Source organism: Condylura cristata, unplaced genomic scaffold (genome assembly GCF_000260355.1).
Source record: "Condylura cristata isolate star-nosed mole 26May11 unplaced genomic scaffold, ConCri1.0 scaffold00004, whole genome shotgun sequence".
Lineage (NCBI taxonomy): Eukaryota > Metazoa > Chordata > Mammalia > Eulipotyphla > Talpidae > Condylura > Condylura cristata.
The window spans coordinates 61,824,745-61,836,917 of record NW_004567105.1 but is presented as its reverse complement, the minus strand read 5'-3'; the positions used below and the strand labels follow the sequence as shown (position 1 = coordinate 61,836,917).

The following is a 12,173-nucleotide window of genomic DNA, read 5'->3' as shown; positions in this document are numbered from 1 at the left end:
GACTCTCCTCTCCTCCTCACGGTGACAAGCTTGGTTAACGTGGGAGCCCACAAGGAATATTTTGTGCACACATCGGCCCCTGACTGCCCTCAAAGAGTACTAATAATCTGTCCCGTTTGTTGAGACACTCTTTTTGCCCTACTATAATTACCAAATTTCTGCTGAGGCTACCAAGTGGGGGAATCTTGGCCCAGTGACAAATGGGGAAGGGAAACAGAACCAGGCAGGGCCTAGCTGCATAGGGAGCCCAGGGCTAAGGGTGGGTCTACTTCATGCAGAACAGCTACTGAAGGATGAGAACATTTCAGTAGAGAGATAACATTCAAGGCAGAGGCAAAGAGGTGAGTGACACCTGGAGTGCATTTACTACAACACCACAGGGCTCTCCTGGCTCTGACTGTGGCCCAGGAAAGTGGGAACTCAGGGAAGGGAAGCTAGAGCAGGGCTCAAGGGCCCTTGAGGGACAAGCTCATCAGGAACCATTACGTCCTCAGGCCGGAGAGGGCAGGCCAAGCCAGTGATGAGCTGAGGCTCCAGTGCCTGCCTGCCTTTCCCACCACCACCTACGAGCAAAGGGAAGCCTGTTTCCAGATGCCTGTGATTTATTTCCAAAGGTGAAGTTGCAGCACATAGGAAAATACACATGGCTTGTCAGTCTACATTTTTACAGAGAAAATAGATTCTGTCATTGGCTTTCTGAGTGCCATCACCCCACTCTATGAGGCTCCAGGGTGGACAATCTAGCTCCAAGATCCTGCTTTCAAAGCAGGAGCTTGGCCAAGGTCCCTGGGGGTGGGAACAAGGGGCAGCGCATCCTCCCACCATGGGTGCGGGTGGGGGGCACATGAGCAGCACTCACTGCAAAGCTAAGGCAAAGAACAGAGCTGTTGGGAGGTGCCTCCCTCGCCCCAGGGACATGGCTTGCTGAAGCCCAGGACACAGACCAGGCAAGGGTGGGGATGGGGCCTCTGGCCCCGCCTGGCGCAGCAGCAGGACTCTATGCGCACGTGTGTATGGCAGGGGAGAAGGGGCATGCTGAAGAGGCAGCCTACGGGGAGGTGGTGGGGCCTCAGCTCACATAGTCTCTTTGCCCCAACACAGCTCCCAGGGCGTGGTCCCCAATCCTACACTTGGCCCCTCGAATTAACTCTATTTCAGGTAGGGAGGTCCAGCTCAGGTGCCTTCCACTACCACCTCCCCTCACACTGTCAGTGCAAAACATTCTTAGGGCCCAGCCTCCAAGTCCCTGCACCCTGCCCAGGGCTACAGGGAAGGGAGGAAAGGAAGGTGCTAGCTGGGGGCCTCGCCCAACAGTGGGAATTCTTTGCACATCTCCCGGACAATCATGCGGTCCATCTGGCACTGTGGTGAGGCTTCCTCCTCCATCAGGATGCGCCGCAGTGTGGCCTGCAGGTCTGGTAGCCGGTGGCGGTGCTGCAGGTAGGGTGTGGAGCGGACCACGGCATGCATCAGAGAGAGGTACTCCATGCGCAGCTGTGGGGAGAGCAGGCAAGCTCAGGGATCTCAGAAAGGCACTGCAACTGCTACCAGAGGGGCCATGACTGCCTCATGGGAGCCACATGGACTCCTGGACTATGGACCAGCTCACATCAGTGATCAGGGCTGCATCCCAGCACCCAAAATGCACCTGACATGGAACTGGCCTTTGATCGTTGTTGAATAAGTGAATGAATGAATCACTGCAGTCACAGATAGTTCCAGAATGTGGCTGACCCAAGGTGTGCTGACTTAGATTTGGCAAGAAGCAGTGCAGGGTGCCTACCCTTTAATGCTGGGCCCACATGGGGCTGCTGCCAGTGGGCCAGAGGCCCTCTGCTGCTCACCTTATCCTCTTCCTTGGAAGGTCTTATTCACACCCACAGCTTCAAATAGTGACTTCAAATAGTAAGTAGCTGTGAATATTCTAAATATTCACACCTACTTATAGCTCTCGCCTAGACCTCTCCAGGTGAAAATAGCCAAATGCTCACTTGATATCTCCTGCGTATCTCAGAGACCTCAAATCCGTATCTCCATCATCAAATTTATGACTATCCCCATCTTCCCAAAGGTGATTTCTTATGTTCTTTATCTTAATAAAGAACTGCTGTCCATTCAAATGCACAGGAAAAATAGAGAAGGGCGCCTATGAGCCTTCTTCCCTGCACCCCAAAACCAATCCATCTCTAGGACCCAGCCCTTAATCCACTTCCAGCAGCCCCACCCCCAACCCAGCCTTTCAGCACCTCGGGTGTTAAACAAGCTTCTACAAGACTCTCCAATTTGACACCTAACCCAGCAAGTTTTCTGTGTCAAATACTTTAGTCTGTGTCTGCCCTCATCACCATCCATTATTTCTCTCCTTATGTTTGACTACAGGAGTCAACACCAATTCTGTTAGCTGGCACCACCCTGTTAACAGTCAACCAAAACACCAGCAAATCCAATCCCAGTGTCTGCAGTAGTGACCCAAAGAAACTCACATGCCCCAACCTCAAAGGGACATGTGGCACTGTCTGGGACCCCCACCACTTTTGCCACTGTGAATGTTCCCTTAAAAGACCACTGCGACCTGCTGTAGGTGTCTAAACCCAAATTGCCTGGTTCCTGGCCTTGTGCTTCATGGAGAAAACAAGCAGTCTTTCAGAAACTCCTCTTCCCCGCTCAGCTGTGTGTCCTGCTGCTCCAGCTCACTGGGCCATCCCTCCCCACGGGCCTGGACCTGCTCATTTTCTTCACTGCTGCAATGGTCCATTCTCCCCAAACATGGACCATTTCTCTGTACATACTGGATCATTCCTTCTGGCTCAGACATATGAGGTGGTGGCATCTTCAGCCTTTACACACTTTCTCTGACCCATACCTACCTCCAGTAAATCCTTTTCTCTGTACCCTTCACAAAAAAATTCACAAATATTATCTCCATGCTGGCTTTCAACTTCTTCCTCATTTCCACTGCTTTCCAACTTAAACTCTTTCTTAAACTTCCCACTCAGGTCTCTCCCCTCCACTGACACTGCTTGTCAATCACCACTGACCTCTGTGTGGCAAATTCTGCCAAGTATCAGCTCTCATCTTACTCGGGGCCCTAACATGTAACAAACATGTGGCTCTGGTGGTTTTCCTCATGGGTTCCTCATGCTTGCCCCTGCTGTGCCCAGGCCGAGACCTGCACTTCCTCCTGCCCTGTGCATCTCACTCCCTAGATGAGTACCCAGTCACAGGCTTCCCATCACAGCTGTGTCCAGACAACTCTGCTCTCTCCAGTCCAAACTTGCAGCACACTGTCTCCCTGGTGTCCTGTTACAAGGGCGTCTATCAATACCTCCTTAATACTGACACAGCAAAACACAATGGTACTGTCCCCATAAATGTTCTTCCCAAGCCTCTCTGGTGGCACAAGGGATTAAATCTCAGCACTATGTAGCTATCCGCAGCCATGGCAGCATGAGTTTGATGCCCAGCCAGTGAGGTGACCCACATGGCGCAGCAGATGTCTCTTGACCTGCCCACTGCTCCCCTCAGCAGTGTACTTCAGTAGATCCATCTTCTGTGCTCCCCATTCTGACTCTGATGAATCCTCTCACCACTACCCTCCCCACTTTGGCCTGCACCTCAGTTCTTGTATGCATGCATGCACGCATGCATAAACAAACAAATGAACGAATGAATGAATGTCTTTCCCACTTCAGCAATCAGTACTGCGTCGACATAGTTGCTCCAGCTTCCTGCTGGAGCCACTTCTAACATGCCCCTAGCCTGACTCCATTTCCCATGGCCACGGCCTCTCCCCACCCCACCCGGCCACCTGCACAGCTGCACGCTGCAGCGGGCTCCTCCGCTCACTCGCAGACTGCATTCCACTTGGAATGCACTTCCTTTCCTCTGAGAAGAGAGCACAACCTCCCGGAGCTACTGCCAAGGCTTTGCATGAACTGTACTTCCCTTTCCTCACCCCCTCCACTCCACACAGCTCTCCTCCAGATCACCTCAAGGTTGGCTTCTTTGGTCTTGGCATGCCTGTCATCAGGGAGAAGTGCCCCACACTCATCTGTCTCCAGCAGCACCCCATCCCTCCTGTCTCTCCCCTGCCCTCCAATTTTGTTTCTCTTTCCATACTGCAACCACCCCTGCTGCAGCCACCTCCAGGCACCTTGTCTCCAGGTGACAGGTCCGCGATGTGCCGCACAGTGATGTCAATGAGCGCCATCATGTCTGTGTGGTAGAAGATGGCAGCTGTGGCAGAGCTGGCAAACACATCCTGCAGGAACTTGAGGATGGAGTGCGGCGGCTGTGGCTCGTGTTTGAAGATGCGCACGGGGTCATCTACAAAGCAGGGGAGAAGGGGTCAGAGTGTGAACTGTCTTGGATGTCCAGAGGCACCCCAGGGAATTTTATGGGAGTCATGGCGTCACGGGACACTGAAGTGGCAGAGCACAGACCCCTGGGTCCTTACCTCCTCTGTTCAGGAGCAGCAGCAGCTTCTCAGAGAAGATCTTGACATTGGCGTGTTTGCTCAGGGCAGCCATGATAACATTCTGGTCAGGAGCTAAGGAAGGATGTGGTGTAGAACAAGAGCAGAGGCTGGCTCTTTTTCTAGAGGGCTCCCAAGCTGGCTAGCTACCCCCTGCCAGGGTCCTGCCCCTACCTTGCAGGTGTAAGTTGAGAGCCAGAAGCAGGTTCATGCAGAGATCCGGTAGCTGCTCTGTGGTGTCCAAGGGCAGCCCATCCTCGACAATACTCAGCAGGAACTGGGCGAAGGGTGTGCCCAGGTGCTCTGGGAGGGAGGTACACAGAAGTCTGCAGCCCTGTCCCTTGTTCCCCCGCACCACCTAGTCTCCCTGGATTTTTGTGAGCCCTAGGACACCCTACCCTACCCATGGCCGGTGGGTCCCCAGGTCCTCAGGTCATGGGTCCCAGATGAGGGGTTTTCTGCAGCCAGCTGGTCAGTGACCTGCCTTCTTACCATAGTGTGCATAGGGCACTGCCTCCCCCATGGAGAACACCATGGCCAGGATGAGGGCAGAGTAACAGAGTTTCTGGTGATCTGGGAAAGCAAGGCAGGCAGTGAGAGCTCCTACAGACGGCAGGATCTCCCTCTCCCCACCAAATGGCAGGGCGCTCCCCCACCCCCCTCGCCTCACCCTGTGTGTCTGTCTGCATGTCCCGGGCCAGCTCCACAGGGAGAACAGACGACACCAGGGTGGAGATGATGGCTGCATCCAGGCTGCACATGGCACCGAAGCACTTGAGGAGCAGCAGCCGCAATGACACCCGGTGCTCCTGACAGGGAAGCCTGTGAGCTCAGTGCCCGGAATCCCAACCTGTACAGGTCCCTCCACAACACCTCCCCTGTGTCTCACACACCATTTGGTAATAGGCCACCAAGGCCAGGACAGACTCGAACTCATTTCTCTTGCACATTTTCTTGCAAACTTCAGGGTCTGCATCAGTCTGCAGGGAGAAGGAAGTACGGCAGTCACTGAGTGAGCGCTGAGACTACATGTGAGCGAGCTGAGTACTGTACAGGGGAGACTCATGAGCACTGGAAAGGGATGGAGGGGTGTCACTGCTCCTCATACTGGAAGACACACAGGCCCGCACCCGTACCAGAATATGCAGCAGCTCCTCCAGGTAGCAGCGGATGACACTCTCATCCTCGTACAGGGCCCAGCTGCGCTGCTGGGCATCGTCCTTCCGCCGAGCCAGGTCTGCAAAGATTACTTCCAGGCGCTGCTGGTCATGGCAGACCTGCCCTGAAGGCAAGGCAGTGCTCAGGTCCTGGGGGGAGAGGCAAGGCATAGCTGAGCACACTCCCTGCCCACCACCACCTCCACAGTCCCCAGGACCTGCAGCCCAATCCAGAGCCCAAGGCCAGGGCATGAGCTCCAGGCCAATGTCAGGCATTGGTCCTCCTAGGGCCTATGAGACAGACCCTGGCTTTCTCCCCCTCCCCCTCGAGCTCTCACAGAAGACCTGTTCCTATGGCTCATCCCTCAACTAAAAGGCCCTCAGTGACACTGGCCAGGTTCTACTCTCCCTTCTCCCAGTAACTCCAGTGAAGCCTGATCCTGATAACCGCCTGAGCCAGGTGTGTACATGAAACACATCTGTGGGGTGCTTTCTAACACCTGGCCTCTCAGCCCAGACCTGGACAAACATCTCCCATGAGGACACTCACTGTCACTGACTGGGTTTGCCCAACCTCCATTCCATTAAGTAGCAGCAGGCCTGTCATCTACCCAGCTCCTGTGTTTCCCTTAAACCTCACCAGCTTGGCCCACCACAGCCATCACAGGCAACACCACTGACCTGCTGCTGCCCCTACCCCCAACCAGCGCTGAGGGAGACGCAGAGCCCGAAGGAGAAACCTCTCTGCATCTGGCCCCCATGTATAGACTGGGCTCACAGCCCTCCAACTCTGCTCTCTGACCCAAATGTCCCAACCTTAGCAAAGAATTCCACCCACCCCATGATGCCAACACACTTCATTCACATCTGAGTCAGCATTTAAGCATCCGCCATAGATTTCAAAGCATCTACTTCTCTCCACTGCCAAGGCCAGCAGAGCACAGTCCTCACTCACTTCCTATGTGATTCCTTCCCTGCAGCTGGACAGAACTCCCAGCCACCCACCGCTGGTCTCACCTTCCCCATACTACATGGCCCCTCCCTTCCAGCCATGCTGGCCTTGTTCCCCTTCTTCCTGTGAGCCAAGCTCAGCCTGTCTCATGGCTCTCGTTCTGGCTGAGCCTCTCCCTGGAATGCTCTTCCTCCCTTTCTCTTTCAAAAATCAGCTCAAATGTCCCTAAAACCAGCACAATAAAGGTCCAGAGCTAAAGCTTAACAAATATTTGCAGGTAAAGCTGGACACAAGTGTGAGGGTGGGAATGGGGCAGGGGTGGCAGGGCGGCCTGAGAATGGGGACGCCCCTGGCCCTGCTGCCCACCCTCACCTTGCCCTCTACCAGCGAGAGGAGGACCTGCTCCATGACAGGCGAGCTGGCTGGCACGGAGGCCTGGATGTGGCCCACCACGACGCCAATGGCCACACGGCACAGCTCATGGCTCAGGCCAGTGTTTCTCCGCACGAGCTCCATCAGCTCTGCCCCGATGGTCTTGGGCACGGCCGTCTCAGCCACCGCCTTCTCCTCTGTGGTCCCCAGGCTCAGCGCACCCAGGGACTCCAGCTCATCGGGGACTGAGGTTGCATCAACTGCCACCTCCTCTGTAGGGGGCTTTGGGGCTGGTGCCTTGGAGGGAGGAGGCTGAGTCTGCGATACAGTGGTATGGGTGCCTCGGCGGGGCACGGGTGGGGGCGTGGGTGAGCAGCTGGGGCCCGGCTCAGATGAGCTGGAGCCAGTATAGAGCGTGTCAAGAGAGGTGCTGCTGACTGAGGAGCCGCTGGACACAGAACTGCCCCCCGAGGGCGTGGTGTTGCGGCCGCCTGTGGGCAGAGAGTGGAGGCTGTGCTGGGGCAGCCTCTGGAGCCCTTACCCCTCCAAGCCCAGGGCTTCTGTCCCCCGGTACAGGGCCCAGTTTCTCTGTCAGACCCTCCCCACCAAGCCCAAAGCCCCCAACTGCTCCAACACGTGCCCTGTTTCCCCCCGAGCCTGGAGCCCCTACCTTCCTGACAGGAGAGCAACCACTCCAAGCACAGGGTGACCCCAAGTCCCCCACCCTGCTTTCTCACCGCTCCCTGAGACCACCAGGGCCTCACGGTCTCGACGCTTCACAGGTGGAGGTGGCGTTGCAGGTGCTGCTCGGCGAGGTTGTGGTGGGATCTGGGAGGACAGAAATGGGACTGGGGAAACAGGCTGCCACCTGGGCCAGGAGCCTGGCTAGGGCCCTGAGCTCCTGGCCTAGGCAAGGCTATGGCTCTGGGCTGCTTTACTGATGCAAGGGGACCCTTCGAGCCTCTGGATGAAGTCTCATGCCCCACCCACCTCCCTTCTCCAGGATGTTCTCCATGTACCTGGTAGAGGCCTCCATCTGCCCCAAGATACTCAGAACTGGGCAGGCTGTGTTGCCGCTCGAACCCAGCTCGACACACCCCATTGGGCTGCCTGGCAGCAGCGGCATCCAAATGGTGGTCGCTGGTGGATGGTGTCATAGCTGCTGGGCTGGAGGCCGAGGGGCCCCTGCGAGACAGGGTCTCCTTCCGGTGGTGGATCAGCTTCCTGACAGAGGGGAAGATGAGTAGGGTGGCGGTGGAGGGGTTACCTCACGACTCCCAAAATTCTCACATGTTCCCTGTGGGATGCTGGCCCTCACAGCCCAGCCTTTCCCACCTCCCACAACTCAGTACCGCCCCAACCCGGCCTTCACACACCCCTAGTACTCACTGAAGGTCACAGCCTACCCCACGCTCACTGGGAAACCCCTTTTCCCCACTCACTGGAGGACTCCGCGCTGTTCCAAGCTGTACTTGCCGCCATCCCGCATGGCTGCATTGTGCACAGCCTCAATGGCCCGGTCAATGGCTTGGAGGACATCCTGCTCCAGGCCCTAGGTGGGGGGTGGGGCGGCAAGAGGCCAATTAGACCTAGGGTCCAAGTGGGGGTACTCAGCCCAGGGTGGAACCTGAGGCAGACAGAGAGCGACAGATGAGGCCTGAAATACTAGCTGTGAGTACAGAAAGCTGAACCGGAACATGAAATGAGGCTCTCAAACTGCATCCCAGAGCCCGAGTATGAACGGCCCCATGTTGCCGCTTCACATTTGGGGGTTCCGCTGGTATATGCTATGTCAGCGATGTCCTCAGCTAAGATGTCGCTGAAAACCAGGGGTCTAGAGCAAAAACATAGCCCAGGGATCACTAGCCTAAGGCCAGGAATACACGCTTCGTCTGTTCCCAGGCACAGGCTGAGATGCAAAACAGGGAGCCTCTAGTGTCTGGAACCCTTAAAAAATCACTTTGGATCTTGTAGGTCCTTCACAAAACCAAGGTCATGCTCCAGAATAGCCTTGTTCTCACAGAGCCTTCGCAGGCCCTGGAAGTTGAGGACCAGCTGAAAGGATTTCCTTTGTTGCCGGCCCTCATCCTCCCCCAAACTGTTCTAGGATTCTTCCAGCCCTGCCCTGTGAAACAGCAGTTTTGGGTTTGTGGCAAAAGACGGAAATGAAAGAGGGTCCTTGTCTCTGTCCCAGTTTCTGGGTTGCCATCCGCAGCAATTCTGGGGGTCCAATTTACCTTGTCTGTTTGGCAAGCGATTAGGATTGGGGGTGGCAGCCATGAGACCAGCTACCTCCATCCCTCCCCACCACTGGCACACATGGTCTGTCAGGCTACACAGAAGCCTCAGAATTGATGTGACATCACTCCAGAGCCGGTTTGAGAAGCTGACAGAAGGACACAGAAGTCAGCAAAGGCCCCCAGGTAGTATGGAGAATGCCAGAGTGCTGGGAGACAGGGGACAGAAAAGGGAGCTAAAGAGAAAGATTGAGACAAATACAGAAATTTAGGAAGACAGGCACAGGGGGGAGGGGAAGACAGGCTGAGGGAAACGACGCAGAAAGAAATGAGAGCCAAAGACAGAAGGGGAGAGAATGAGTGAAAAAAAGACACACACATGTGGAGAGTTGGGTTGACACAGAGTGGTTAAGGAAACAGACAGAGATAAACAGAGAAACCCAGGGACAGAGAGGATGGCAGCCTTTCTGTTCTCCCAAACATCCAGCCCCACGCAACTTGGCTAGAGAAGGCAGCCTTGCAGGTCCCTGGCAAGCGACAGACGGGACTTTCCCCAGAGGACTCCAACAAGCCCCCAGCCCCAGGAAGGAGGAATCTGACACACTCAGTCTAGGCACTCCTCTGACAGCTTCAGAGCACCCAGCACCCAGGGCTCGTTCCTTCTAGTAAGAGCAGATGACATCTCCAAATTTACCCTGCTATTTCTGTTCTGAACTTGGGATGTTTCCTAAAGGTTTCCTAAAGGATGGGGTGGAGGTGTCTGTCAGGAGGCTCCAATCCCTCCTTCCCACTGTGGTCTGACTAGAACAGCGGGAGCACTGCACCCCAGCCCCCACACCAGGGCTATTCTTGGGGAACAGGAACTGGAGCTGCCTCCACTGGAAGGAAATGGCCATAGTCAGACCAGAGGAGTCATGGAAAGACCTCACTTCCTCACCAGGGGAACAGCTCCCCTCCAGGCTAAGGATTCCAGTACTTTCAGAGAAAGACTGGAAGTCAGGGTCTGAGGCTTGAGAGAAGGAGGGGAGAATGGTATCAGGGCATGTCAGCAGGGACTGGAATCCTACACTCAAGAGTTGTGGGTGGGAATGGGGTCTAGACAAGCTTAGGGTGTGACTAAATACAGGAAGGTGAGAGACATGGAGATTTCAGGGCTTGGGGGGTCACCTAGGAAATGGGGGTGTCTAGGGATCCACAGTCCAAGTTGGAGAGGGGTGAGGACATGGATGATGGTTGGGAAAACAGGTGGCGTCTAAGGCGGCTGGATTTCCGTGGTGGAGGCAATGGCCTAGCTAAGGAGCTGAGCCCCACATCCCAGGACCCTCTACCAGAGTCCATGTTTGCCAACAGACCAGATTTGCTATGGAGTGACGTCACCTTAGCTCTGAAGCTTCCATGAAGCCTCATGGACCATGTGTGTCAGTGACAGGAGAAGGTTGGGGGTGGGTGGCCCTACAGTTGCCAACTCCTACTCTCCAGCCCCATGCCACGCAGACTGGGCAGTATGAGCCCTGAGTTGCTGGAGGTGGCAGGGCAGAAACTGGGCAAGTGAGCTGGACGCAGGGACAGGGTGGCAGGAACTGGTTAGAATTCGACGGGTCGGGAACCTCACAGCTGACTCCTGGATTCTACAGATATACTGGGTTCCAGTGGATCTGGGGTCGCGAGGAGTCTCAGTGTTTGGAAAGATTGGAGTCATCAGAGTTGGCTGTCATGGGCCTGCTCTGTGGGGGTGTTGGTTCTTGGGGTACCAGTCCGCATAGGCTGGGGTTTCAACTCCTTATCTTTTGGAGGTCCCGACGGGCTTAGGGTTTCGCGCTCGCGCCGACTGACCTGTAGTGGGATCCGGAACTAGCGACCACTGAGGTCGGGCCGGGGAGGGGCACACTCACCTGCAGGCGGTGCAGGTAGGCGGGCGGCACGTAGCCAGTCTCGCCACTGCGCGCCCGCGCCGCCAGCCACCAGTGCGCGCTGCTGCGTTCCAGCACCAGGAAGGTTTCCCCCGCGGCGAAAGCCAGCGCATTGGGCTCCGCCGAGCGGAACGCGTACAGCGCGCGGTACATGGAGACAGGACAGACCGGGCCGGGCAGGGTGGGCAACCGGGTCTGCGGAACCAGAGCGCCAGGCCGGGAGCGCGTCGCCGCGCTCGCCCCGCCCCGTAACACACTGCGCGTGCGCGCGCGCGCCTGGCGTGGCCCCGCCCCTGGGGCGTATCTGCCCACGCACGTGAGCGCAGCGCCCCCTCGTGGTCTCCCAGGCGGCGCGGTTCGGGAGTCCGCTGCCGTTTCAGCCCGCGCGGTACCTGCGACTGCAGGCCTCCTTGGAGCCCATTCACCTTCTCCCGCCCTCCATTCGCTTTCCCTGATGCAGCCGGGAGTGCTGCGGCCCGTCCTGCCTTTGGTAGGAGGGTTCCACACACAGCCCCAAAACACAGCCAGTGTCCCCACTTTGAAATCGACCCCATCAGAGTACTCCCATTGTTGGATCTCACCTGCGGGGATTTGGTCTCCAAGTCTCTGCTCTAACCACACGGTGCTGGAGTAGGCAATAGGGAGGAAGAGAAGGGGGCACTTAAAAACAGGAACCATAGCCCTGCTTGGTGGCGCAGTAGGTTAAAGCGCAGCACTATGAGGTATCCGCAGTTCCATTCCCTGGCCAGGGAGCTGACCCACATGGTGCAGCAGACCTCTCCTGTCCGGCCCACTGCTCCCCTCAATAGTGTTTCAGTTGATCTGCCTGTCCTGCTCCCCACTCTGGTGAATCCTCTCACACACCTCCCCCCCACCCACCCACACACACCTCTGATTGGTACCCCAGTTCTTGTATGCGTAAATAAATCTTTAAAAAAAAACAAAAAAACATGCATGAACCCAACTGGCTCACTCCCTGTTCCAAAGATTTTGAACATTCTCACTTTCTACCAGATCCCACCTCCTCTCTTCAACCACCAGCCTCTCCAGCCTAAGGTTGCCTGTTTCCTC

The 12,173-nt window shown here is 56.2% G+C and overlaps 1 protein-coding gene across 1 annotated transcript; it reads right to left on the bottom strand.

The window, feature by feature from the left end:
* Positions 1 to 582: 582 nt before the first annotated feature.
* On the bottom strand, positions 583 to 11,373 carry NCKIPSD (NCK interacting protein with SH3 domain). Its single transcript, XM_004676198.2, has 13 exons — positions 11,085 to 11,373; positions 8,398 to 8,507; positions 7,975 to 8,179; positions 7,693 to 7,783; positions 6,956 to 7,446; positions 5,611 to 5,781; positions 5,368 to 5,454; positions 5,145 to 5,283; positions 4,967 to 5,047; positions 4,649 to 4,777; positions 4,457 to 4,549; positions 4,154 to 4,326; positions 583 to 1,494 (listed from the first exon to the last, which is right to left on the bottom strand). The coding sequence occupies exons 1-13, from the start codon at positions 11,253 to 11,255 to the stop codon at positions 1,291 to 1,293; spliced, it is 2,145 nt and encodes a 714-aa protein (XP_004676255.1). The 5' UTR covers positions 11,256 to 11,373; the 3' UTR covers positions 583 to 1,290.
* Positions 11,374 to 12,173: the final 800 nt, after the last annotated feature.

Excerpts from the sequence above, each read along its gene's own strand:
- NCKIPSD (XM_004676198.2), bottom strand. The coding sequence starts at position 11,255 with ATGTACCGCGCGCTGTACGCGTTCCGCTCGGCGGAGCCCAATGCGCTG. Across the intron at positions 5,048-5,144 it reads CATGCAGACAGACACACAGG|ATCACCAGAAACTCTGTTAC; the intron begins GTGAGGCGAGGG and ends TTGCTTTCCCAG. Across the intron at positions 4,327-4,456 it reads GCTGCTCCTGAACAGAGGAG|ATGACCCCGTGCGCATCTTC; the intron begins GTAAGGACCCAG and ends CCTGCTTTGTAG.